The sequence below is a fragment of the Candoia aspera genome, chromosome 1 (genome assembly GCF_035149785.1).
Source record: "Candoia aspera isolate rCanAsp1 chromosome 1, rCanAsp1.hap2, whole genome shotgun sequence".
NCBI lineage: Eukaryota > Metazoa > Chordata > Lepidosauria > Squamata > Boidae > Candoia > Candoia aspera.
Genome location: NC_086153.1, coordinates 3,092,940 through 3,119,813, shown reverse-complemented (window position 1 = coordinate 3,119,813; position 26,874 = coordinate 3,092,940). Strand labels below are relative to the sequence as shown.

At 46.5% G+C, this 26,874-nt stretch overlaps 1 protein-coding gene across 1 annotated transcript in view; it reads left to right on the top strand.

Moving 5' to 3' along the window:
* Window positions 1-26,874, top strand: part of LHFPL7 (LHFPL tetraspan subfamily member 7) — a 64,213-nt gene that overhangs the window by 12,225 nt on the left and 25,114 nt on the right. Inside the window, exon 2 of the mRNA XM_063296051.1 lies at window positions 7,786-7,924. Within this exon, the coding sequence (XP_063152121.1) occupies window positions 7,786-7,924 (139 nt within the window). The remainder of the gene's footprint in view (window positions 1-7,785; window positions 7,925-26,874) is intronic.

Sequence of the window (26,874 nt, the reverse complement as noted above, 5' to 3'; positions counted from 1 at the left end):
TCATGTTGTTTTCTGGGCAATGGCATGAAAGAGGCTTGCTGACGACTTATTCCAGATTTTTTTTAACTTCCCAGTCTAGCCTAAAATGTTAGGGGTTCCTGGTAGTATCCCATCCAAGTACTAACTGGGTCAGCCAAGGCCAGCCAGGTGGTGCAGTATCATGCCAGTAGGCATTAACCCTAAATGAAACCCAAACATTTTCAGTCGGTGTTTCTAAAAAGATGTCAGGTCCTCTAACTAACCAACTTTTCTTTGGTGCCCCCCAGGATGTCTGGACACAACTGCCAACAGCTGTGCTAGTCTGACAAGCAATGGGAGGCACTGGGAGGTTGATCTCAGCAGCTTCTGCACTGACACAGATTTCTCCCTTGGCCCCGCATGGAGACAGACCCCCAAGTGCCAGGTTGATTTGATGGGCAAATCATGCCAAGCCACTCTTTAACTAGGCTTTACTAAACCATAAATTAACTGTGTTTGCACAACCTGTGGAGGCCAAACCGAACAAGCCACCTTAATTCCTGATGGCATTGTGCAGAGACAATGAAGGCTTGGTCTGAGCAGCTGTACCTCTGTGATTAGAATCCTCTTCTGGTGCTTTTTTTAAACCTAACTGATCCTCTTTTGTTTGGTTTTTCCATATTGTGGGTCGGGTGGGTTTGGGGTTTTTCTTTTTTAAATAATATATTGAACAGGTATCGTTGGCGTGCTTTTTCATCTTGTTCCCCCCTCTGCCCATCCTTTCCCACTAAATTATTTTTGGTAACCTGCCCTTCCCTTTGCTTCCCGATCTCCCCTCCCCTCCCTTTCCGCTTTTCCTGCAAAGCTTTTCTTCCCTTGTCTGTAATAAAGGACTTTAAAAAAAGCAACAGTCTAGGATTCCCCCAAAGGTCAGCATTTTAACATTTGCTCTAGCAGCCGATAATAGAAAGTTGGCTTTCCTGTTCCAACGAGCGGGGTGTGTTTTTCAGCTTTTTCCATTGTTAAGTAGTAGGGAATCTGTCCTTTTGGATCAATTGTCTGCCTTTTCGCTGTGTCTTTCCATGACAGATCGGGGCAGGTTTCAGGAAACGTACCTAGTAGCTGGATGAACCCAAATTTCCCCATTCACACAATAAATTGAGGTATAAAGCAGCCAAACATTGGTCAACGTGTGGTGTCAAAGGCAACTGATGATCCAACCTCAACACAGAAAAAAAAAAAGCCCAGTTAAGTACAGGATATGGAAACAATTATTTGTTAACTGATTTTCATGCCATCAGTTTCCCCTGGCGGTGAGCTTTTTGCAATAAATAGAACATCCATATTTAGAAATAGTGTACCTTTGGATGTGGCATCCTTTGGAGCCTGCAGAAAGCCAAAATTCCTGGAGGCATTTGTGAAGATGGGTCCCGCAGGTATTGTCCTGAACAGACCTAGCCTTTTTCAAGGTTTTTTTTTTCTTTTTAATGGAATGAAGACCAAAGCCGGGATCTTCTGCAAAGGTGCAAACTTTTGCTAATTTGAAACAGTTGCTCCATGCTCTAAACAGATTGTTTCAACTTTTCCCAAAGCGTTTTGATCTTGAAATGGCCTGGTTTCCCAGGCAAAGCAGGTGTTTCAAGCTGAAAATAGGGCTATTTTCAGCTCAGAACATTTCTGGAATGCTGGAACAGCATCAAAATATTTTTGGATGAGCCTTTCAGGTTGTTCATACTTTCAAGTCTTCTTTTTCTCCTGTTTCCAGATTGGCCTGATTTTCCTCCCAGCTCTTTAATTTTGTATGTTCCTTCTCCTAGGTGCCTACCTTTGCAGGCGATGCTCCCATGGATCCTTTAAAGAAGAAAAGCATTATTTTTACTCACGGGCTCATTTTTGGCGAGGCGGTTCTAGACTGTCTGCAAGAATTTGGCAGGGAACCTTTCTTTTAATAGATAATGACCCAGTGGAGCATGTTTTGAATCAGAAGTCCACAGTTAAGATCAACTGGCATTAAATGCATGCCAGATGAATTTCTACCTCCCCCCTGCCCCCTTGCCCCAAGCTCTTGTCTTGGGAAAATTATAAAGGACATTCATTGATTGAGACATTTAAGAGAGTTTCAGAATGCAGACATTTCCTGCATTTTAAGCTCTGCTTAACATTTCTGAAAGCCAAAAGATGTTGGGCTCCTCTTCAGCCAACCTGCCATCAGAACTGGTTGGAAGTTGCAAGGCAAACCTGGTTGAAGGCCCTGCATCTTTAGAGAAGCCCACTCCCCATTTTAAGTGAAAGTCCCGCCCTTCTCCCAGGGAACAAAGAGGGTGGGTTCCCATCTTACTCCTTTCCCATAAATAATACATCCAGGTTTGGCAGATCCAGACAGAAATTATTTTCAGAGCCAGCCGTTAAGAGCTTGAAGAATATTTTGTATGTGCACATGGAAGTGGGGGTGAGTGTAAAGAAGGGGCAAGTGATAAAATGCATGCCACCACGTCCTTTTTTTTCATTTTCTTTGGTCAGTTTTTGGTCATCTCCTCAAAGTTAGGAACAGATGCCTCTGTGGGCATGCGTGTGAGCTTGCAACCGGCAACCCCAAAATCAATATGGCGCATTCCCAGTTATTCACAGACATGCTCAGAGTGGTGAAAATTTTGAGTCACCGCTCTGCATACGTCTGTCTTCTCTCAGTGATCTTGCTAGTTAAAATGGCCATCAAAAGAAAGATTTTTTTTTTTAAATAAAAAGTTAAATTCTTAATCTTTATTTTTTTTCCAGGGCTTTATTTGTAACAAATATATAAACATGATCAGTTGACAAAGATGTTGTGGCCAGAGGCTCGTAGAAACCTAACCCTATATTTCCCTGGGAGCAGCGGTTCAGTGTTTGTGATGATTTTATAGATCGTAACTACTTTGAATAATGAGAATTTACAGCATTTCTCAACCTTGGCAGCTTGAAGATGTGTGGACTTCAACTCCCAGAATTCCCCAGCCAGCCATGCTGATTTACTGTACAGGTAGTCCGCACGTAATGACCACAGTTGGGACGGGAATTTTGGTTACTAAGCAAAGCAGTCATTAAGCAAATCTGACCCGATTTTACAACCTTTTTGTGATGGCTGTTAAGTGAATCACCATGGTCATTAAGTAAGCCACGTGGTTGTGAAGCAAATCATGCAGTTCCCCATTGATTTTGCTTGCCAGAAGCTGGCTGGGAAGGTCGAAAATGGAGATCATGTGACCACGGGACGCTGCAGTGGTAAGTGTGAGGACTAGTTGCAAGTCAGTTTTCCCAGCACCGTCGTAAGTCTGAACCGTCACTAAACAAATGGTTGTTAAGTGAGGACTACCTGTATCTTCACTGGATTAATTATGTAGATGAGAGCAGGGTGTCTGCCCTGCGTGGGTGGTCAAAATTTGGCTGAACGGTGGCAACGTGATCTTGGTGGTGCTCAGACCTGCCCAAGTTATATTGAAGTGTTGCTGTAGCTCGGGGCCCCCAACATCTTCTGTGGCCCTTGAAGCCCAGTGCTCTGACACGAAAATGAAGTGTTTTTCCACTCATTTCTTGCTCTCAAGGAAACAGCAAAACTCCGAAAACTCACTCTGAAAAATCTTGCAGGTCTCTGATTCTCCGTGAGAGTCCCAGGTTTATCGGTCTGCAACTCGAGCAAGGCTGGCGCATCTTTGTGGGTTTTTTGCACCCGGGGCCCCTTTCACTCAAAGCGCTCAGAGGGCGGGGCCGACGTAAGTGGTGGGTGGAGCCAAAGGGGAGATTCTTAGAGCTTCATCCGCCTCTGCGATCTTGGGAAGGATTTCCCCACCGTCTCCTGTTGATTAATTTGTCAAACTAATCAGCTCATTCAAGTGTGCCTACCAAGCCACCATCTGTGAGCTTAGACTGCTATTTCGCCAGAGAGATGCCGCCCCAAAGACCTCCCTCCAATTAGCACCATCTGGGGCATGTGGCCACCACAGTTCCAATCATCTCCAGCCAGAACAGGGATAGAGTTAGTCCTTGCTTACCACGTAGGTCAGGACTCCTGTTACTGTACAGCTAAGTAACAGAATCTTGCAAGTCAGAATGTGCTTCCTCCCTCTGTCTTTGTGTGAACTGAGGAGGGGCGTGTCGGAGACGTTTTCTCACGTTACTTCCTTGGCTCAGACTCAAGGCCCTCTTATCTGTTGCCTTATTAGCAGCTCTTCCTCCTATCCCCCAAGGCCATTCCCTCTGCCTTCTACAGGATCATTTGCTTCTTCAGGTGAAGTCTAGCCTGCGCCTCTTCCACCTGTCTCCCCAGGTCATTCCCACCTGCCATTATACCAGCGGAGCAGCAGCAGGGCTTTTTAAAAAATGCCATCAGGTGCACAACTGTTCTCGGTGGGCCGTCTGTCCTGCAGGCCTGGTCTGGACCGTGGCCATCCAGATGCATATGGGGGCTAAGAGGTGGTCAGTTCAGAGTCCCCCCTCCCACCATTATTCCTTGCAGCTGGCATTTGGAGGCATGGTAACCCCAACCCAGAGGTAACTTCAGTTATGTTGGCCCTGGATGGGTCTGGCCACCATGAATTTATCCAATTTATCCCCCTTTACAGCAGTTCTTCGGCAATGATGGGTGCGTGGTGTCAGGCTGGTGGTACACCTTAGCTCCATGATCTGTGCCAGTTGCCAGTGGGCTTCTGGGTGCAGCTGAAGGAGCTGGTTTTCTGACTGTGCCATTAGCAAAACCAGATCTGTTTTTCCTGGTCGACCCGAGCTTGTCTGAGCTGCAATTTCTTCTTGCAAAGGAAATTCATCTTGCCACTGTTCTGTGGAGGCTCTGCTGTCCCTTTTTCTCTCTCTTCTCCTCTTCCATGTCAGTGTGGGAAGATAATCAAAATAGTCTTTTTTGGGTCTGATACAGGGTACAGCATTGATAGTGCAGCGGTGGACTGTTTTAAAAGTCCTTCAAATCTTTCTGCCAAGAAAAGGAGAGAAAGAGAAAAGGAGGGGGAAGTTAGCAACATTGGGTGGTTGGCTTTAAAAAAACTGCATCTGTGTGAGTGCTAGAGCAGTGTTTTTTCAACCTTGGCAACTTTAAGAGGTATGGACTTCAACTCCCAGCATTCCCCAGCCAGCCATGCTGGCTGGGGAATGCTGGGAGTTGAAGTCCATACCTCTTAAAGTTGCCAAGGTTGAAAAACACTGTTTTACAGCAGTAACAGGTAGTCCCCCACTTACAACCACAATTGGGACCAGAATTTCTGTCGTAAGTCATTGTGGTCATAAGTTGACTCACCACATAACCAGATCCAATTTTATGACCATTTTTATGATGGTTGTTAAGTGAATCCAGCTTCTCCAATGGAAGTTTTTTGCTGGAAACTGGCAAAAAGGGTTGCAAATGATCAGGTGACCACATGACTCTGCAACTGGTCGTAAGTGCGAGCCAGTTGCTAAGCACCTGAATTGCAATCACGTGACCATGGAGGTGTCGTAAGTGTGAGTACAGGTCACAAAGCACTTTTTGGGAGGCCATCGTAACTTTGAATCATCGTTAAACTGATGGTCGTAAGTCAAGGACTACCTACAAAGGTAGTGTTACCACTGTTCTTTCCTAGCCATTGTGTTAAAGATAAAGCTAGTATTCCTGGTTGTGTTTCTTGTCTGGTCTACCTTGCAGGGCTAACACTATCTCAGTGCACGCAGCTCAAATGTGCATTTCCAAGATTTGGGGACCAGCATTCCAATTTTTAGCAGTTAAACCCCAATCATCCACCTGAAAACAGGCTGAAAATACACCTTTCTGCTGATGTCCCTGCATTGCCAGAAGACCTCTGGCGACCTTCCTTTCCTGACATTTCAGCATCCTTGGCACAGGACGCCAGTTTTTTTTTAAAAAAGGCATTCATTATGGAGTGCTCTCACCTACAGCTGCTGTTCTTTGGCAGCAGGACCCCGGTTGTCAGCTGCTGGGCATCTCCGTCGAAGCGTGTGTTTTTTAATTAAGAAGCATTTGGATGCGGCTGGTGGAGCTGGTAACAGCTCGTTTCGGCAATCAGCAGAAGCAGCGAAATGCATCGGTGGAGTTTAATGGGCGCTCATGTTCAGTCCTTAATCCCACCATGCATGTAATACATTTCCTATTATCGCTCTGCCTCGGCATCTTAATTACTCCCGGGGACGAGCGACGGGCGAACCGTGGGCAATAGATTGATTTCACAGGAAGCTTCAGCCCTGGAAAGTTAATCTGGGGGAGAGCTGTTCCTGGATGGAAATGGGGGGCTGCCCCAACTTGCCCACATCCTGCTTCTCCAAACAACATACAATCAATATTTTAGCAGATCGTTTTAAGGGGAGAACAAGCACAGATTCAGGATATTCCTGTTGCTGTGCTGGTAACTTTTTTGCGGGTAAGGTTTGGGAAAGGGCAACCAGTGGTGGTTTGTTTTTAAAGTTTAGGTTCAGTCTGGGGTCTTAAGACTTATGCTGTACATTCCTCCCCCAAACATTTGACTTTTGGGGATTACTGTGCTGGTAGTCCTCACTTAGTGACCACAGTTGAGACTGGCAACTCTGTTGCTAAGCAATGCAGTCGCTAAGTGAAACACATGACTGTGATTTGCGATTTTACGGCCGGCTTCTCCATTGACTTTGCTTGTCAGAAGCCGGCTGTGAAGGGCTCAAATGGTGATTACATGACCCTGGGACGCTGCGACATCGTAATTGAAAGCCAGTTGCCAAGTGCCTGAATTATGATCACATGGCCACAGGGATGCTGAGACAGTTATATGTGTGAGGACCGGCCATAAAGTTACTTTTTCAGCACCATCGTCACTTCGAATAGTCACTAAACAGGGCAGTCGTTAAGCGAGGACTACCTGTATTTGCAGGAAGTACTTTAGACTTATAAAAACTACAGGTAGTTCTTGACTTATGACCACAATTGGGACAGGAACTTCCATCGCTAAGTGAGGCAGTTGTTAAGTGAGTCATGCCTGATTTTACTACCTTTTTTGCCGCAGTTGTTAAGCAAATCATGGCAGTCAGTCATTGAATTACACGGTCATTAAGCAAATCCGGCTTCCCCCATTGATTTTGCTTGTCAGAAGCCAGCTGGGAAGGTTGCAAATGGCAATCACATGACCCTGGGATGCTGCAACGATCGTAAATACATGCTGGTCGCCAAGCGCCTGAATTTTGATCACATGACCACAGGGGCACTGTGACGGTTGTAAGTGCGAGGACCGGTCACAAGTCACTTTTTTCAGCGCCATTGTAACTTTGAACGGTCGCTAAATGAATGGTTGTAAGTCGAGACTACCTGTAGTCCAACCGTGCTGCAAACAGACTGGCCCCCAACCACTTGGGTTTGATATTAGGAGGTGCAACTGATGGTGGTGATGCAACTCCAGCATGATAATGTGAGTCTGCGGGACAGGGAGGGACGGAGGGCAAGTATGGATCAGGGTGCCTACCCCATGTGGAGAAACTGACTCTTGTTTGTCAACTGGGCTTTCTTCTCTCCCATATTTTGTCTCGGAATCTGGCCGTGCCGATGCCAGGAATTCCAGGCCCAGTCAGCGTTCCCTTGCTCTGTGTGCTATCTTGGCTCCTGAAGATGCATGTACAAAGGCTGGGACAGATCTGCCATCCATCCAGGCATTGCCCCAAAATTGACTCTGCGGTGCTTGGCCCCTTCTCCGAAGGGCGGTGGTAGCGTAAATCCTTCGCTCCCGGCAAACGTCTGCAGGGCTGGTGATGTTGACGATGACGATGACCTCTTTGGGGTGTGGAACCCCAAGGACAGTCCTGTGCTAACGAAGGCTCTGCGTGTTTTATTTTCAGACGAGTGCGGTGTTGTGCGCCGGTGGCTGTGCTCTGCTGGCCTTCAGCTCCCTGCTCGCTGTCATTGTCCTCTTCCTTCCCAGTGGGCAGTGTGAGAGACGGATCTGCACCCTGGCTGGGTACATTCAGACCGCAGCGGGTAAGTGGACCGTAATCCTGGTTTGACTGAGGGAATCCGCAACCCTTGTCCTCTCTTCTGTAACTAATCCTGATTCTAACTGAGCCAATTGCCTCTTGCAGCTTTATTATACTTAAAAAAAACAAAAACCCTGTGCATGCTTCTTTTCTTCTACAGAAATAACCCTTCCCGCTGTTTGAAGAGGGTCTACATCAGTGTTTTTCAACCTTGGCCACTTTAAGATGGGTGGACTTCAACTCCCAGAATTCTGGGACCAAGAATTCTGGGAGTTGAAGTCCACCCATCTTAAAGTGGCCAAGGTTGAAAAACACTGGCCTACTCTCTGCATTTAACCTTGCCTGCTATTAATGCCTTCCAGCCTTTAGCAAATGAACTAGAGACGGAGGGGGTCATACCTGCCCTGCTGCATTCATGAACTTAAATGCATATTCAGTATTTTAAGTTAAAATCACAATAACCTGGTTGCAGAGTATGCTCAGAAGTCCAAAGGAATATCTGTCCTATATTCTTATATGAAATGCTGATAACGTTCCTGCGAACCCTGCCTTCCTATTTGGGAAATTTGCAACACACACACACACACACACACACACACTTTTTGCTGGGAGTGCTTGCAGACTTTCATTTGGAAGCATGTCTTCATTTCATAATTCGGAGGTGAGATACGGATGGAATAAAATTACGTCCATAAATTGCCACCAACTTTTGCTTAAAGCATGATTTTTGCAGAACTGCTTTGCGAACTGGCTATTAAATAGATAAACTGATTGACTGGTTGATTGATTGATCATGTGCCATCAAGTCGGGTTCGACTCCTAGCAACCACACAGATAGATGGATTTTCTCCATGAGGCTATTCAGTTGGCTGCTTTTTAAATAAATGATTATTTCTAGGAAAAGGCTGGGGAAGAAAGGATGATAATCAGGGGCATCGGTGGGTGTGTCAAAAGAGCCAAGGTGGTCTTGACTTTTTTCACACACCGATGCCCCTGAACCGATGTGCCATCTTACTCTTTTGACCCCCTGCAGATGCCCCTGAAAGTATTGACAATCATATTGTCAATTTCAGAGCTTTGGGGTCTACCTTCAAATGGAATTTTAGATTACCAGGGTTGATTTAAAGAGGCAAATAAGAATTAATCCACAGCAAACCAAAATGCAGAAATATTGGGCCCTGTTGGTGGGTGGGTGAGACTTGAAAGAGCTCATTAACTTAATCAGACACATGCAATACATTCTCTTTTGTCAATACCTCCGACGGTTGTTCATCGATTTTCCCTCCTCCTCAGAATGCCTCCTGATCCCAACTTGGAGAGCCTTGTGTTTATTGAATTGTCTGGGTTCATTTTGTCTAATTGGCATCTCCTCAAAAGAACCAGGGCATCTCTGCTGGCCTCAGCACTGGCATTAAGGAAGTACAGGTAGTCCTTGCTTAACAACCATTCATTTAGTGATGGTTTGGACTTAGGATGGTGCTGAAAAAAATGACTTACGACCCAGTCCTCACACTTACGACCGTTTCGGCATTCTCCCTGTGGCCACGTGATTACAGTTTGGATGCTTGGCAACCAGTTTGTATTTATGACCGTTGCAGTGTCCTGTGGTCACGTGATTGCCATTTTTTACCTTCCTGGCCGGCTTCCGGCAAGGAAATCAATGGGGAATTGCGTGATTTGCTTAACGACCATGTGGTTTGCTTAATGGCCACTTTGATTCACTTAACGACCACTGCAAAAGTCATAAAATCGGGTTGGATTGGCTTAATGACCGCTTCGCTTAGCAACCAAAATGCCGGTCCCAGTTGTGGTCGTTAAGCGAGGACTACCGTACAAGAATTCCAATAAGATGCAGTTTTATTGTTGTGTTTCCTGTGCTAGGCACTGTGCATAGGAACAGGCAACAGCCGTCAGAGCTTGTCCCTGGGCTATTGTATAGCTTGATAACTCTGGGCTTTGTTTGAGTCAGGGCTTAATAATAATAATAATAATAATAACAACAACAACGACAACAACAATAATAATTTGAGCCTGGTCATTGATGACTTGAGGGAGAACTCTGGGTTGATTTGTTCAATTTGTCTGTTTTCTTGGCTGTGCATGGTCTTCTCAATCATCTTCTCCAATACCAGAGTTCAAAAGCATCAATGCTCTTCCTGTCCTGCATCTTCAGGGTCCAACTTCTGCTTCCATAGAGGGTCACAGGGAAAACCATGGCTTGCACAGTTCTGATCTTTGTAGGTAGAGACACATCCCAGCATTTGAATATCTTTTCCAAGGCCTTCAATCCTGCTCTGCTGAGTTCTAGTCCATGGCATATTTCTTGATTAATGCTGTTTAGCGTAATTAAATATGATTCAAGGGAGAAAAATCAAGTCAATGGGATTACTAAAGCTAGTCCATTCAGGCCAGGACATTGTCTGCATTTTGCAACTGTCTGCATAATGCTGACTTAATTGGCTTTGGGGAGCTGGAGAAAATGAGGACATCTCATTTTATTAAAAAAAAAATACTGATGGAAATCATCAAAGATCCTCAAGGAACCCAAGGGAATATTCATTTGGGATCCTTGTGAAAGGTTAATTAAAAATTACACAATCCTGATTTTTTCCCCCTCTAATTAAATTCTCCAGGTCTGGAGGACTTTTTCATTTTTCATGCAAAGTTTGAACGTTGATTGATGCCCTAATGGAACAGTTTAAAGGGGAATAAACACCATTCTGCGTTATAAAGAGAAGCAGATCAGGCTAATCCACATGAACTAAAATATGTGCTTGAGTTTACAGGTTATGGCAGGCAGAAATCCCTTAAAAGGGAAATCTTGCCTGGAGTTTTAGAAGCCTCTACAGCTGCGTTCTCAAGAAACTGGTTCTCTTTTGCAATTCTTAGTTGGCTGCACTGCACAATTGTTTTGGCCGAGGCTCATGTTTAGAAAAGGGAGCAAAAAAAATCTGGACCTTGCCAACAGTATCAGACTGGGAAACTAAATTTGGGGAATATCTAGCAATGGCAAAATTAACAGTATACATCCAGAACAGAAATTTATCAAGAATGGCTTCCATATACAGGTAGTCCTCACTTAACAACCATGTGTTTAGTAACAGTTCAGACTTACAATAGTGTTGAAAAAAAGACCTACGACCAGTCCTCACACTTATGACCATCACAGCATCCCCGCGGTCATGTGATCACAATTTGGGCACTAGGGTACTGGTTCACATTTACGACCGTCACAGCATCCTGTGGTCATGTGATCGCCATTTTTGACCTTCCCGGCCGGCTTCTGGCAAGCAAAATCAATGGGGAAACAGCGTGATTCGCTTAACAACCATGTGGTTCGCTTAACATAGCCCACAGCTGGATAATGGACAGGGCAAGAGGCTCAGAAGGGTTAGGGTTAGGCCTAGGTTAACCCTAACCCTAACCCTCCCTAGTTTCTCAGCCTGTAAAGGAGACGGCGGGAGCATTGTACTTCCAGGCTTGCAAGATTGATGTCAGCCTCCCCAGGTGGACCAGACAGGAAACACGACTGGAGGAGCTAATTCTACTTGATTGTAAAGCTACATTGACAGCATCTTACGTGTCTGGAATATTCTGAATCTCATTCTTGATCAAGTTGCCCTCTTGCCTCTAAATTGGAGGCATAGATGGATTCATTTCCCTGGATGTAGAAATCTAGTGTCTCAACGTTTTATTTGCATACTGTATATACTTGCATATAAGCCCATCCACAGATAAACCAACCCTTGGTTTTTTAACCAAAATACCATGAAAAATGTGCCACCTGCAGATAAGCTGACCTGCATTTTTCATGGTACTTTGGTTAAAAATTCAAGGCTCTGCTTGTTCGCAGATGGGCTTATATGTGAGTATATATGGGAAATGTGGATACTTTAAAAAAGTGTTACCGTATATATTTGTGGATAAGCCCATCTGTGGATAAGCTGAATCTGATTTTTTAGGTGCATGTTGGCAATTACAATTCTAGGCTTATCTGTGAGTATAGGGTATATAGTACTTATTTCACAGGGAATATTTGCTGCTCTAATTGTGGATAACTCTTAAAGATGTCAGGTATCTGCATTGCTCAATCAGGTTTAAAAAAATACCGAATTCCAATAATAACCACCCCCTCTCTCAAGGATGCATTCGCTGCTGCATGGATCCAACCACACATCACCTCCTGGGAGACCCTGACCAACTCAGAGAGTCCAAGATCTACAGGTAATCCTCGCTTAGTAACCACAATTGGGACCTGCAAAATCTGTATCCACTTGCTCAGGATCTACTGGGCCAAAGTCACCCCAGATAATGTGGCCAGGCCACGATTCTGTCAGTGCCCCCAGGCCTGCTGCGTGGATCCGAGTGCCTTTATCCAACAGATGCCCAGAATATTCCTAACAGCGACCCTGCAGATGGTTCTTTGCCCCCCCAACTTTCCCGCGAGACCCACTCAACCTTAAACAGGGCTGCTGGCCAGCAGTCTGAAAAGCCAGCTCCTTATAAAGCGAGCAAGAATAAATGCCGGACCCCAAAGCCTGGGAACGGCGCTTTTTATGCCTTTGGACAAAGGATTCCAGCAAGGGGTTGTCAGCCCACGTTCCCCTCCTCGGTCTGAACGCCGCACTAGTCAATAATCCTCTGGAGATTTACTGCTTATATACGTTCTTGTGGTTCTTGTGCACAAAGTATTTTGGGCTGTTCAGAGGGAGTTGTGGGGGGGAGATTTTCCTCCCCCTTTCTTTCCTTGGGCATCTGGTGGTGTTGGGGAGAAAAAAGAACCGTCTTCTTCCTGTGTTCTTGCCAGAACAGCTCGCTTGCAGGCTCCGTTCCAAGAATGCGAACAGCAGCTAAAATTACTTTGAAGGAAGAGGGCAAGCACGGCTGGGTCTGAACAAGGTGCCTTGTTTCCTAATTGCAAAGCCTCCCCTGCCTTTTTCCTTTTTCCAAAATTACTTTAAATGAGTTTTTTTTCCCAGACTCGGCAAGTTTAAGAAGATGTGCGGACATGCCGGCTGGGGAATTCTGGGAGTTGACGTCCGCGCATCTTAAAGTTGCCAAGTTTGAAGAAAACTCATTTAAATGAGGTCCCTTACTTCGTCTTTGGAATTGCGGAAGTGGCTAGGGAGCCTGGGAAAGGTGAAGGAGGGCCCCGATTCTTCCCCAAAAGGGGGTCACCTTCTTGTTCTCCTCCTCCCCGCCCAACCTCTGCAGCTCCTGCATGCTCAGTTAATTTTTGCCAAGGAGACAGATGTGCGGACCCCAGCCTCTCCGGAGCTAGTCCCACCCCAGATGCGTCCAGATCACCTTCCAAGCCGTTGCCTGTCCCGTCACATCTGGAGGTCTGCCCTCGAAGCAGCTGGCCTTTTGTGGTGAATGTCACCGGGGGAGAAATGGTGGCACTCTCTTGCGTTAGACCAGAGCCAGAACAGGAGCATTGGGGAACCAGAAGGGGACTGGGGGAGGCTCGATGGGCTTCTGAGGGTTGAAGAAGCGTGCCACAATCGTAGTTAAAATAAAACTACCCCTAACTTTAATCTTCTCCCAGCTGCTGCTTCCAGTTCAGTCTGTGGGTGCCATTATCTGGCCTTGAACTCTGGTGCTGGGCTGCAGGAGGCCCTCTGTGAAACAGCCCAAGAAATCTGGTGAGACCTGGGCCCAGGTCCCTGGAGGAGTGGGGGCAGCTGTCCTAAATCCCGAAATCCAGGCCAAAATCCAATTTCACGTTTGCAGTCACCAGTGGCCTTCGATAGCTAGCAGAGAAGAGATCTCTGGTCACAGTTTGGGGAGGAGATGAGTCACATCAAATCGATCCTGCCCTGAGTAGGAGGTTGGACTAGATGACCTCTAGGGTCCCTTCCGGCTCTGTGGTTTTGTCCTTTGCTATGCATGCTCAGCTAGTATCAGAAAGGCAGAAGGGCTCCTGCTTCTCCAGAAATGAGTGCGGTGGGAGGACTGTGCCCTCAACAAATGGAGGATTCAGGGGATCATTGCTTAGAGTCGCCCAGCTCACACCCCTTGTGACCATCCCAGATGTGACAAACGGGCCTGAAAACATTTCTGCACGCTTGCCATTAGACGCAATATCTCCCTTTGCCGGTAGGGCTCTGCACCCCTTTCTGCTCTGCATCTGCACTGTTTTGGAGCCGTGATAAAAAAAAGGGAAGGCAGGTAGGTCCCTAGATGGGGGGCTTGCAGAGGGCCCCCCTCAGAGAAGAGTTCAAAAACTCCCCATCGGGGCACCCCAGGAGGGGGTCTGGCACCAGTTGGCATGATGGGAGCCATGCACTCCAGGCACAGATTACATGGGCCCAGAGTGCCAACCCAGCATGCAATTTGGCGTGCCGCTGTGGCTGTGTGAACTCACGGGTAGCACTTTTGCCATGTAAAATCAATAGTTGTGCCTTCGGCCTCCGAACAGGATGAGCCAAACCACAGTGAGCATGGACTTGTAGATTTGGGTAGATTTGGGCTGGGAAAATCCAATTGGGGTGTTCAGGGGGTGGGAGGAATGCCCTTTCTCCCAGGGCCACCTACGGAGGAGGGTCAGAAAAGTCAAGATGGCTGCCACCCCTCTTTTAACCCATGTGACATCCTCCTGGGGATTAACCCCATCCTGCCTGCACCCTAATCTTGCAGCAAACGGCAGGTCTTTGCTTGGTGCAAGAGCATTCTTGCAGAAAGTGAGGCTGCTGGTGGAAAGCTCAAAGCCTCCCCCCCCCCACCCCGACAACTTCCTCCAACATCCATTTTTAAAAGGCTGGTTCAGATATTCCCAAACTGGCTTCCCTCTGTGGATGCAAATGACAGATCTGTGCTCTTCTTTGCCTGTGACCTTGGCAGAGAATGGCTGGGAAGCCAATAAAACCGACAAACTCTGTTGCCTTCTGATAGGGATATAAAAACTATAATTACTTCAGGAATGAGTTATGAGTCGTTGGAAGTGGGGCCTTCCTTCCCTCTCTCCTTTGTCCCCCCTGCCCCTCCCTCCCTCCCTCTGTTTTTGTTTTATTGAATTATCCAGAGGTATTCTGCAAAGAGAGGTAGCAGATGGCTGGCTGTGGCCAGGCGTTTAATAGGTTGAAATACTGCCCGTCAGAGAGTCTCCCTGCAGCCGTGGTGGGTGCACATCCCATTTCCCCGTTGCCTCCCTTCTCGGGGGGGGGGGCTTGGCTTGTGTTTACAGCAGTGTGGGAAGAGGATCGTGGTGTTTGATGGAAAGGTGGGCTCCTGCTGCGTGGGTCCACCGCACTGCTGGATGTCTGCAGCCTTCCCAGCTCTGTTTCTGCAACACTTCCTTTAATTTATTTATTTATCAATCAAATTTCTATCACCGCCCATCTCTCCCGAAAAGGGGACTCTGGGCGGTTCATCTGTGATTTGTTCCCCACTGGAAGTGGGGAGTAAGAACCTCCCCCCCTGCCCATTAGTGGTTCTTACTCCCTTGACAGCCACCTTCTGCTAATAAAGTTGGGGGGTAAGTTCAAGGAGATGAAAGGGGGACATTGGAAAAGGAGAGAGATGTAAGCAGGGACCCTGCACCTCTGATATCTGAAGACACGTGCCCCAATATTTAAAATAAAACTGATCCCAACCCGAATCTTTCTCTCACCCGCTGCTCCCAGTTCAGCCTCTTGAAACTGCTGTGGATGTGGTTGATGTAAAATATTTGCGATCCGTTGCAGACCTTGCTGGTCTCTGTGGGTAGAAACGGAGGGGCCAGGAAGACAGAGAGGCTCAGATTTGGGTGCGGGAGTTAGCATTGTCTTGTTCCACATTCCCTAAATGCAAAATGTTCAGGTGAAGGAAAAGATTTCCTGAATTCCCATTCCTTTTTAGTCCTGCTTAATGACCAATCATTTAGCAACAGTTCGGACTTACGATGGTGCTGAAACAACCAACTTACAACCAATCCTTGCATTTATGACTGTTGCAGCATCCTGTGGTCACATGACCACCATTTTCAACCTTCCCAGCCGGCTTCTGGCAAGCAAAATCAATGGAGAACCACGTGATTGGCTTAATGACCACTTGGTTCACTTAATAATCAAGTGATTTGCTTCACCACCACTGCAAAAAAGGTGGTAAAATCAGGTTGGATTTACTTAATGACCTAATTGCTTAGTGACCGAAATGCCGTCTCAATTGTGGTCGTTAAGCGAGGACTACCTGTATTTAATAATGAATTCTTCCACGGGTGGGGAGGAGAATGCAATCTTTAGAATGAAAGCACGTAAGTGGAAAATCTATCACCCGTATCCCACAACCATGCGTTTCGGCCAGCAGAACTGCTCATTATATTTTTATTCCATGTTCTACTCAAGCTAGGGTTGGGATACATGGAGACACACTTCCTGGCGCCCCTCTGGTGACACTGCTTCACCAGTGGTACCTGGAGCATGCCCACTCTGCCAGATCCTGTTAAAGTCCAGCTCCCACCTTCCAGCTTGTTTTCCTAAAAGCCACAGTGATGCCAAATGAGGATACATGTGGCATGACAGGATTGTGCAGATGCAAATGTATCATCATGTTGATATCCTTGCGGCTTGTACTGGATACTTGTGTCAGGCTACACCCAGGTAAGGAAACCAATGAGATTATTTCAGAAGAATCCAAGAACTTCTGAGAAGCAATTTTGACTGAAGAAAAGTTAGGAAGCCCTCATGAAAGAATTCTAAAAATGGCTGGGTTTCAAAAGCAAGCTGTAGAGCAGGGTTTTTCAACCTTGGCAGCTTTAAGATGGTTGGACTTCAACTCCCAGAATGCCCCAGCCAGTATGTTGGCTGGGGAATTCTGGGAGTTGAAGTCCAACCATCTTAAAGCTGCCGAGGTTGAAAAACCCTGCTCTAGATATTGAAACAATAGACAAATCCTTGGGGTCTCCTCCTCGTTCGTGCCTTATATAATGGACTACCCAGCCAACTTTTTTGCACAGGAGGCTGGTTCCCATCTCCCTCTAATTTTGCAGCAGTCCAGTTTCCCCTGGACTGTTTTTAGCTGACCAGAAGAACTGGTGCTCGCAACCTCTGCCCATCTTCTCCAACTCAACCTGGTTAGCTAGTGCTTGAAAACAAGTGCCTTCTTTTGAAAACAATGCCCCCAACGCTTCCACACAGTCAAACAGCCTGCTCATCTTGGGTTCTTTTCTTTGTTCTTTTTGTCTCTGCGCATCCATTATTCAAAAGAAGGAACTGCTTTTTCAAAAACAAAACACAATGAGCATTTCACTCCCAATAGCGGTGGATGGTGGATGGGAGAGATTCACACTTTTTTTGGAGAATAAAAGGATTTTTGTTTCTTGTCAAGCAACGCACACCATAGATTTAGTTGCAATTAAATAGGCGCCTTCCCCAACCTGCCGCCTTCTGGATGCTTGCAATGCAACAGCTCTGAATTTCTAGCCAGCGTAGCTGAAGTGCAGGAGATTCTGTGAAGTTTGTTTTATTTTGGTTTATTCATCGTATTTATATAGCCGCCCTTTTCACAAACGTGGCTCTGGGTGGCGTCCAGTAAAAAAACAAGCTGTAAAATGAACAACATTAAAAACTTTCCATTATTTAAAAAGACATCAATATTATTAAAAGACTGGAAGAGACAATGTCTAACATTTCTGGAAAGCATCACATAGAAATACAAAAATTCCTAAGGGCCTAAGCCAGCTATGGCTGGCTGGGGAATTCTGGGAGTTGAAGTCCACACATTTGAAAGTGGCCAAGGTTGAGAAACACTGCTTTCATAGAATTTACACTGAGTAAGGACTAGACGACTTCAGATCTTGTAATATCAAGGCAGGCAGCACTCTTTTGCTCCCTATGTATTTGAGTTTCTTTTTCCGCAGGGAATAATTTGGCACTTGTCTCTATTAAATGTTAGGCTGCGTTAATAGTCTAATTTCCAAATTGTGGGCTAGCATCATTCTGCCATATTCTCCATCCCATCTGAGGACTGTGGATATGGGTACCTTTAGCCTGTAGAAGAGAAAACTTGCAGGGAAGATGAGAGGCGTTTTCAGATATCTGGAGGTGGTGGAGACGAGTAGGCTGAACTGCAATTCAGAGGGGCTGCATAGAAGCTGCTGAGAATATCGGGGGGCTGGTCAACAGGCTGCACAGAAGAGGAGGGCCGGGTTAGGGGCATCCCTGGGGGTCAAAATTGCAAGCGCAGCCACATGATTGAAGCCCCAGCCACTTTTTATGCGCATCACCCATGCAACTGCCAACTGGACTTTTTTTGGGGGGGACACCCCCATGGACCCACAGGACGGGGCTCCTGTCGAGTAAGATACCCAAGGCAATTGTCTCTTCCCCCACCCCCAAAGGCCATATTGCATTGCTTCTACAGGTAGTCCTCGCTTAATGACCACAATTGGGACCAGAATTTCAGTTGCTAAGTGAAGCAGTCATTAAGTGACCCAACCCAATTTTACAGTCTTTTTTGCAGCAGGTGTTAAGCGAATCGCAGTGGGCGTTAAGTGAATCGTGCAGGTCCCCATTGATTTTGCTTGCCAGAAGCTGGCTGGGAAGGTTGAAAATGGCGATCTCAGGACGCTGCGACGGTCATAAATGCGAACCGGTTGCCAGGCGCCTAAATCATGATCACGTGACCACGGGGGCGGTGTGATGGTCATAAGCGTGCGAACCAGTCGAAAGTCATTTTTTCCAGCACCCTTGTAAGTCCAAACTGTCACTAAACAAATGGTTGTTAAGCGAGGACGACCTGTATTTCAAATCAGGTGAATGTTATAAATGAAGGGCCTCCCCACCATGTTCCCAGTGTGCTCAGAATTCGGATGAATTGCAGAATTTTGCAACGTTGTTTTTAAGTGCAGGATCTGGATTCCTTTTGAGCAAATCTGAAATATTTCCAGGACAGAATAAATATCAGTCCCTCCCACCCGGCTATCTCTCTCTCTCGAGATTTGGGGGGGAATAAACACAAAAGAAACTCCTTATTCTGCCACCCTCAAGCCTGTGTTTTGTTTGCTTGGAGAGAAACAGCCAGGTGGTTGGGAGAAGACAAGGAAGAACAGGTGTCCCCACCCCCCCCGCCCACCATTGCCCTGTTTTGCAAATCACATTCTCAGCGATGGTTGTTATTTCAAGGATGCGCCCTGGAGATGCTGCTTTCATCATCTTCGCAGGAGGCCATTAGCTAATAAGGCTTCGGGGAGGCCGCAAAGCTGAAAGTGAATTTGCCCGTAGGGTAGGATATGCTGAGCAGCTCTAATGCGGAGCTTTGATTTCTGGGTTAGCGGTTGGCTAAGAGCAGTGTTTCTCAGCCTCGGCCACTTTAAGACGTGTGGACTTCAACTCCCAGAATGCCCCAGCCAGCCATGCTGGCTGGGGCATTCTGGGAGTTGAAGTCCACACGTCTTAAAGTGGCCAAGGCTGAGAAACACTAAGAACATTGGGCAAAAGTCCTCGTCATGGAAGAGGATGCCCACCGTCGTCCTTTGAAAAGAGCTGCGTGCCTTTCTGGGAAGCTCAGGCTTTCATCTTGGATTTTCATTTAAAAGAGTTATAGGGCCGCCCATCTTAAACAACTCTGGGCGGCTCACGACAACAGCAAAATCAGTAACTATAAAACAGCCATAAAGCCGTAAAACAATCCAGCAAAAATCTTGCCCCTTAATTGTCCCCTTAGGATGCCCTGCAGCAAACTCCAGTTACCTTCATCCCATTCATCCCATCCCATCCCATCCCTTCCCAGTGCCTTGGTAAAAAGCCAGGTCTTAACGTCCTTCCGGAGGGCTAAAAGCGTGGGGGCTTGCCAAATTGAAGGCGGGGGGTGTCCGCAAGGTAGGGGCAGTCACGGGAAAGCCACACTTCCAAGGTCCTACCAGGGGGCAAGATTGCAAGGAAGGGGTCTGGAGCGTGTCCACCCTATTTGATCTGTTGGGACGGGCAGATGTTCTTAGGGAGAGGCGGTCCGCAAGTCACTGGCCCTGTGCCATGTAGGGCTTTAAAGGCGATAACCAGCACCTGGAATTGCACCCGGAAGGAAACTGGGAGCTGGTGCAGCTCACGCAACAGAGGTGTAGCTTGGGCAAACCTATGAATACTCAAAACTGTGCGCGCCACCGCATTCTGGACCAGCTGTAACTTCCGAGTGGTCTTCAAGGGCAGCCCCACGTAAAGTGCATTGTGGTAATCCAACTGGGAAGTGGCCAAGGCGTGAGGGAGAGTGACATTAGTTCTGGTTGGTGCAATTGGGGCTGAGTTGTAATTTTCAAAGCAGGGCAGTGGAATTCAGGCTTCAGAGTGGCCCAACCCATTTTTGGGAGCAGGGCCCCCAACCCGGCATGCCATGGTTAAATGTGGCTCTTAGCTGAAAGGAAGTTCTCAGCCCCTAGATGGCTCTTCTGCATTGGCCGGGGCTGTTGCCAGAAAACAGGCCTGTGTGGAGATTCTCCCTCTCTGCAGAGACCATCCGTTTTCTGCTTTGCTTACCAAAGACTCCAGGTTCATGCCTTAGCATCTCCAGTTTAAAGTGGATCAGGATACATACAGGTAGTCCTTGACTTATGACCACAATTGGGACCAGAACCTCTGTTGCTAAGCAAGGCAGTCGTTAAGCGAGTCATGCCCAATTTTATGACCTTTTTGCCGTGTTTGTTAAGTGAATCATGTGGTTGTTAAGCAACTCAAACTTCCCCCATTTTGACTTTGCTTGTTGGAAGCTGGCTGGGAAGGTTGCAAATGTGATTACCTGACACCGGGACACTGCAACTGTGGTAAATACATGCCAGTTGCCAAGCACCTGAATCTTGATCATGTGACTGCAGGGCATGCTGTGATGGTCGTAAGTGTGAGGACTCATCGCAAGTCACTTTTCAGTGCCGTCGTAACTTCGAACGGTTACTAAACGAATGGTCATAAGTCGAGGACTACCTGTATAGTTATGCAGAAAAGTTGTCTGGTCAGCAGGATTTAGATGGAGGAGCAAAAAGAAATCCATAAAAGAACATGTCTACCTTTTTTTTTTTTAATATGCAACTTTGGAGGAATCGTGAAAGCCATCTGGTGAACTGTAATCTCCCCCCGAAATATGTCCATTTTTCCAGGCCTTTCTCAGTTGTTGGCACAGTCTCTTTTTCTGCCAAAGAATTAGTTAAGAATTTGCATCAGTGCAGGATTTCACGGCTGACATCGATGAAACAGTGATGAGCTTTTGGGCTGAATGGCTGTGGTCTAGTTCTGTTCTGACGTTAGTTAAGGATCTATCAACCGTTTATGGTGTATATTCTTTCCTCCGCCATCTGAAAAAAGCACACACACCTGGGGACGCATCCCAAGGGGATGGGGGTGTGAGCATCATGGGAGGCGGTGAGACTCGGGGTAGAATGTCTGACCCAGGTGCCCCACAGAAGAACAGTGTCCCAGTTTTCTTCCTCTGTGTTGTCCAGAATCACAGAATCCTAGCTTCCAGTCCAACTCCCTGCCCAATGCAGGGGTTCTCAGACTATCCCAGACAAATGGCTGTCCAGTCTTTGCTTGAAAACGTCCAGGGATGGAGAACCACAACTTCAGGAGGCCGGCTGAATGCTACTGCTGGTGTGATGGCCCCTGAAATTAATTTCCAGTACTGTATGTACTTCATGCATTATGGGTCACTCCATGTCTCCTCTCTCTGCCAGCTAAGCTCAGACAAGGACCCTTTCCCATATATTTTGTATTTCTGGGGCTACTTTTTCTCAAACCAGGGAGGGGAGGAAGAAGGGAGGAAGGGGAGAGGAGAGGAGAGGAGATCTCTATTCAGATTTTGCTGAACTGACTTAGCACAGTCTAAGCCAGCCTTTCTCAACCTTTTGTCCCTGGAGGAACCCTTGAAATATTTTCCAGGCCTGGGGGAACCCCTGACATTCAGGCTCAAAGGTTATTATATTCGTTTCACGTGTAGACCTGGATAGATGCGTTAACAGTGTTCTTAAACTGAAAAGGAGGAATGAAACTCTCCTGTTTCATGCGAAGTGGTCCGAATTTGAAATAATGTTTTAAATAAATCGTGATCTCCCAGGGAACCCCTGGTGACCTTTCCTGGAACCCAAGGGTGCCACAGAACCCTGGTTGAGAAACCCTGGTCTAAGCACTCCACCATTCTTTTTGATACATATGAATGCCTCCTCCTCTTTCTGTGCAATTATTTTTCTCTTTTCCACGTGCAGTTATTTTCAGCCAGCCAGCCAGCCAGCCAGCCAGCCAGCCAGCCAGCCAGCCAGCCAGCCAGCCAGCCATCTATCTATCTATCTATCTATCTATCTATCTATCTATCTATCTATCTATCTATCTATCTATCTATCAAATTTGTCACCGCCCATCTCCTCCGACCAGAGGGACTCTGGGCGGTTATATGCCCCAGATCTGATTTAGCACAAAGCTTGAGATGATCGAAGTGACCAGAGCAGAGGGGAAATGGCCAATTTAGAGATCTCAGTCCCATCCCTACCCTGCAGCAGAGTGACCGTTGACATCCTCTTGCCCGACAAAGAGATCCGTAGAATGCGACAGCTTGCCCACTGACTTTGAAGTTGGCCTGAATGACAAGTTCCTCCTGCGTGGAATTTGAGCCCAGCAGGAAATCTTGTTGCCGTTTAAAAAAAAATATATACCTTGAATTCCTTTATGGAAGCCCACCTCCTCTTGATCACATGTATGTTTGCATCAGATAGTCAGTGAAGGTTGCAGAAGAAGATACAGTTAGTCCTTGCTTAACGACCACAATGGAGACCGGCATTTTGGTTGCTAAGCGAAGCAGTCATTAAGTGAATTCGACCCAATTTTACAACCTTTATGCAGCGGTCATTAAGCAAATCACCATGGGCATTAAGCAAACCACATGGTTAAGCGAATAACACAGTTCCCCGTTGATTTTGCTTGCTGGAAGCCAGACGGGAAGGTTGAAAACGGCGATCACGTGACCACAGGATACTGTGACGGTCATGAATGCGAACTGGTTGCCTAGCACCCAAATCGTGATCACATGACTGGGGGACGCTGCGATGGTTGTAAGTGTGAGCACTGGTTGTAAGTCGGTTTTTCCAGCACTGTGGTAAGTCTGAACTACCTGTAGAAAGAATTAGACACTCGTTTTGGTTGCTGTCTTTCTGCAATTTTGGAGAATCCTGGTTGGAGAACTTGGAGACTGTCAAGTCCAACCCTGATGTGATTGATCTGGAAGCATTCTAAGAATACAGTGGCTTGTTGTCGTGCCAACTGGAATGATGGTCTTGAGATAGTACATGGTTGGACGCCCCTACTCCTGTCTACATGTATAGTCTCATTTTCATGTAACCTAAGAACAAAGATAAAATGACTGTGGCTGTGCAGCTGGAAGGGATGGCCCCCAGACTGATAATAGGTTTTGGAGACCTTTCTTCAGGAAGATCTGCAAGGCGTGTGTCAGAAAGGTTAAGATGGTAGCTGAGGCCATACGACTGCAGCCACCTTCCTGACTTTCCTGTCTCCCCAATCTTTTTTTTAAATAAAACTTTATTAAATTTCAAAAGAGATAAAATATAAAGAAACAGAAAAAAGAATTAAGAAGAAAAGAGGGGAATTAAGAGTACGGAAAAGAAAAAGGCAAAAAAGAAAACAGAAAAAGAATAGCTTCCGACTCTCTTTGGTACGGATACAAATATAAAATACATTAACCTCTTAATGTACACAACAATCGTACACAATATTTCTATAATCCTAAAGAATTCTAATCAAATTCCAAAATTAAAGTTTCATTTCTTTCCGTCTCAAGCAAAAAAACGACTTTGATTGAAGAAAAGACTTTGTCTAGCGATGTTTCTACTTGGAAACCTCTTCTGGACTTTTTGCTTGAAACCCAGTCTTTTTTACAAGCAGCCAGCTGCAAGCTGTCATGTTAGCAGTGAAAAATAGCACCAGCAAATCACAGAAAAGCCTGTTTATTTAATATGTGCGTGTGCAAATCAGTCAGTCAATCAATCACTCTTCCCATACGGCCACATCTCAAAGCAGGCTACATTAAAAATAGTAAGAACACAACCCTAAAACCGATGCATTTAAAAATATTATGCAACTATTATTCATGAGGGGAAAAAAAGAGGAGGTTGGGGAGGCAACAGGAGAACAAAACGATAGCCAGACCCAATTGTTCGGGGTAGATGTAGAGCCCAAAGATATTTCAGCTGTGAGGCACCCCAATTAATGATAACAATTGCTACTGTGGCTTGATTTCATTATACCGTTTTTAAATCTATAGGAGGGGTGCTTTATTGTGCTTTTCTTGTGCAGATGGTGTCCATATGGCTACTGTTAACAACGTTCTGTGCGCAGCAGTGGGTATAAGATAATGTGTTGATTAAAACAACCTTTATTAAAAAGGGGAGGGGGGAGGAAAACAGAAGCACAAGGAAAACCCTTCATCAGAGGCAGCCTGGGTGCCCTGAGAGGTCCTCAAGAGATGCTCAAAGACATTTTATGAGATGTCCCTTGTTTTTTGGAAAACTCAGAACATGGTGGAGTTTTGGTGTCAGCACAGAGATAACAACTGGGAGCAAGAAGGCACCCCGTGCTTCTTAAATGGGGGTGGGGGGGGGTCCACAGCAAAGGAGGAAATGTTATCACCAGCCCTGCCTAGCAAGGACATCACTCTGCAAGCTTCCCTTTCGCGTGCCTGCCTTGTGAGGCCAGGCCACCCACTCCTATCCTGCGGACACCCTGGTTAGCTGCCAGCACATTTTGAAGCTTGACCAGGCTTGTATTGGAGGATTTAGCACAGAGTTTTTCAACTGTGGCTGGCTGGGGAATTCTGGGAGTTGAAGTCCACGCATCTTAAAGTTGCCAAGGTTGAGAAACACTGATTTAATGGGTCTAGGCCAAATAAGGGCCTATATAAATTGAATGAATGAATGAATGAATGAATGAATGAATGAATGAATGAATGAATGAAGCCACAGTATGAAGGCACACTGGCTGAACCACGGAGGACCACGGAGGGCCACCTATAAGAGGTCTTAGCAAGTCAGACGATGCCCCAGGGATAAATAGAACAGCCAAGTTATTAAGCCATCATTCTCATCTCCGAAATTCATGGTTGAACCATCACGCTGGCTGGGGAATTCTGGGAGTTGAAGTCCACGCATCTTAAAGTTGCCACGGTTGAGAAAGACTGCATTAGATCTTGTGCAACCTGCAGGAGGAGGAGGAGGTGCACCTTTGCCTTCTTCCTTACGGTGTTAGAAACGGCGCATCAAGCCCTGGCAAGCAGAAGGCTAGGATGCCAAGAAGGAATACCGCCTAATTTTTGCTGCCTACCACACGGCTTTTCAATCTGCAGGGATTTCTTTGCTGCCCTGGAACACAGAGAGAGAGCTCGTAGCTGTTCCACTAAACTGGCCCAGTTCGCTTGGTCGTGCCGATGCGCAACAGGCGTTTTGTCGTTCATAGGCCAGCGCATATGTGCTTAAAATAGCAATGCTTACATGATGGTTCAACCATGAATTCCAGAGATGAGAATGATGGCCTGCAGCAGACTTAATAACCTGGCTATTTTATTTATCCCTGGGGCATCCTCTGACTTGCTAAGATCTCTCATAGGTGGCCCTCTGTGGTCCATGCCTGCGCAACGTGGTAGCGGGGATCTTAGAAAATCCAGCTTGGGCGTCGCCTCTGATTGTGAAAGAGTTTGGAAATAAGCCCAAAAGGCATTATTTGACCCTTCTGGTATGTTGCATTTTGACAACGATAAGCTACATATAATGATGAGCCTTTGACGCATTGACAGCATTCGTCCAGATGGGAGGAGGGAGGATGAAAATTTATGAGGAGCTTGCAAACAAGCACCCATGCTTGCCTCTGCCCCCCAGCAAGTGTAGAAAGATCCAATTTAGCTCCCATAAAAGAAGGTGTTTTGCAGGGAGCGGGGAGAATAATGCAGAAATGTTCTTGTATGGATTTATTAGTTTTCTTTTTCAAAGGGAGAGCAAGCAGAACAAACAGACTGCAGTCAATTGTTGCTAAGTGGCTGCCGTTTGGAACAGCTCGGAAGCGCCCAACCGCTGTCAATGCTCAGGAGGGCGCGAGGCGGCAGTCTGTTGACCATCAGATCGGTAGCCAGGCCCTTTAGGAGAAAGTAGAAGGGAAAGAGAAGATCCTTCAGGCTGGATCAGGCCATGCGCCCCAGCACTGTGTCAGACACAAGCATCCAAACGCAAGCAAGCTCTAAACCAGTGTTTTGCTAACTTGGCAACTTGAAGATGGGTGGACTTCTACTCCCAGAATTTCCCAGCCAGCATGAAGTCCACCCATCATAGCCCACATCCACCCCCCAAGAAATGTTAAGAGTGGCCCAGAATGATCAAAGCTTGTGTTATGAAAAACAAAATCTTCAAGTTGTGTTGGGCTCCTGAGGACCACGTGCAGTTTTCTTGGCAGCAATACAAAAGTGGTTTGTCTGTTCCACCTCTTGGGATGCTTTTGAGGCTTATCCCTCTAAGTTGAGATTTCCTGGTGGTCTCCCATTCAAGAACTCTCCAGCCTGACCTTGCTTAGCTTTTCAAGATCGAGACTGATGAAAGGCTAGGGATAGAGGCATTTAGGACTGCTCTTGAGCAGGAACCGGGAGAGGTGAAGTGGTTCCTCAGCCCTGGGGAAGTGAGTGAGCGAGTAAGTGTGTTTGTGTGTATGCTCACGCTTTTTCCAATAGCCAGGGTTTCCATTTCCATTTCTGATGGGAGCCGCACCTGTCCATCTGCAGGGATGCCTCACTGACTAAATGGGTCTCTTGGCTTTGTTTCAGATTCACTGTAGGTACTCGCTAATATTACTTTTTAAAGTAAGTTGATCAATAATGCAACCCTGGGGCAGGAGGAAAAATACTCCGCAAAGGTGAAGGTTTAGCCACAGCCCCCACCCCCGACCCAAATGTGCTGAGCCAGTCAGTCACCAGCAGAAAGAATGGGCCTCTGGGCACTGGGCACAATTC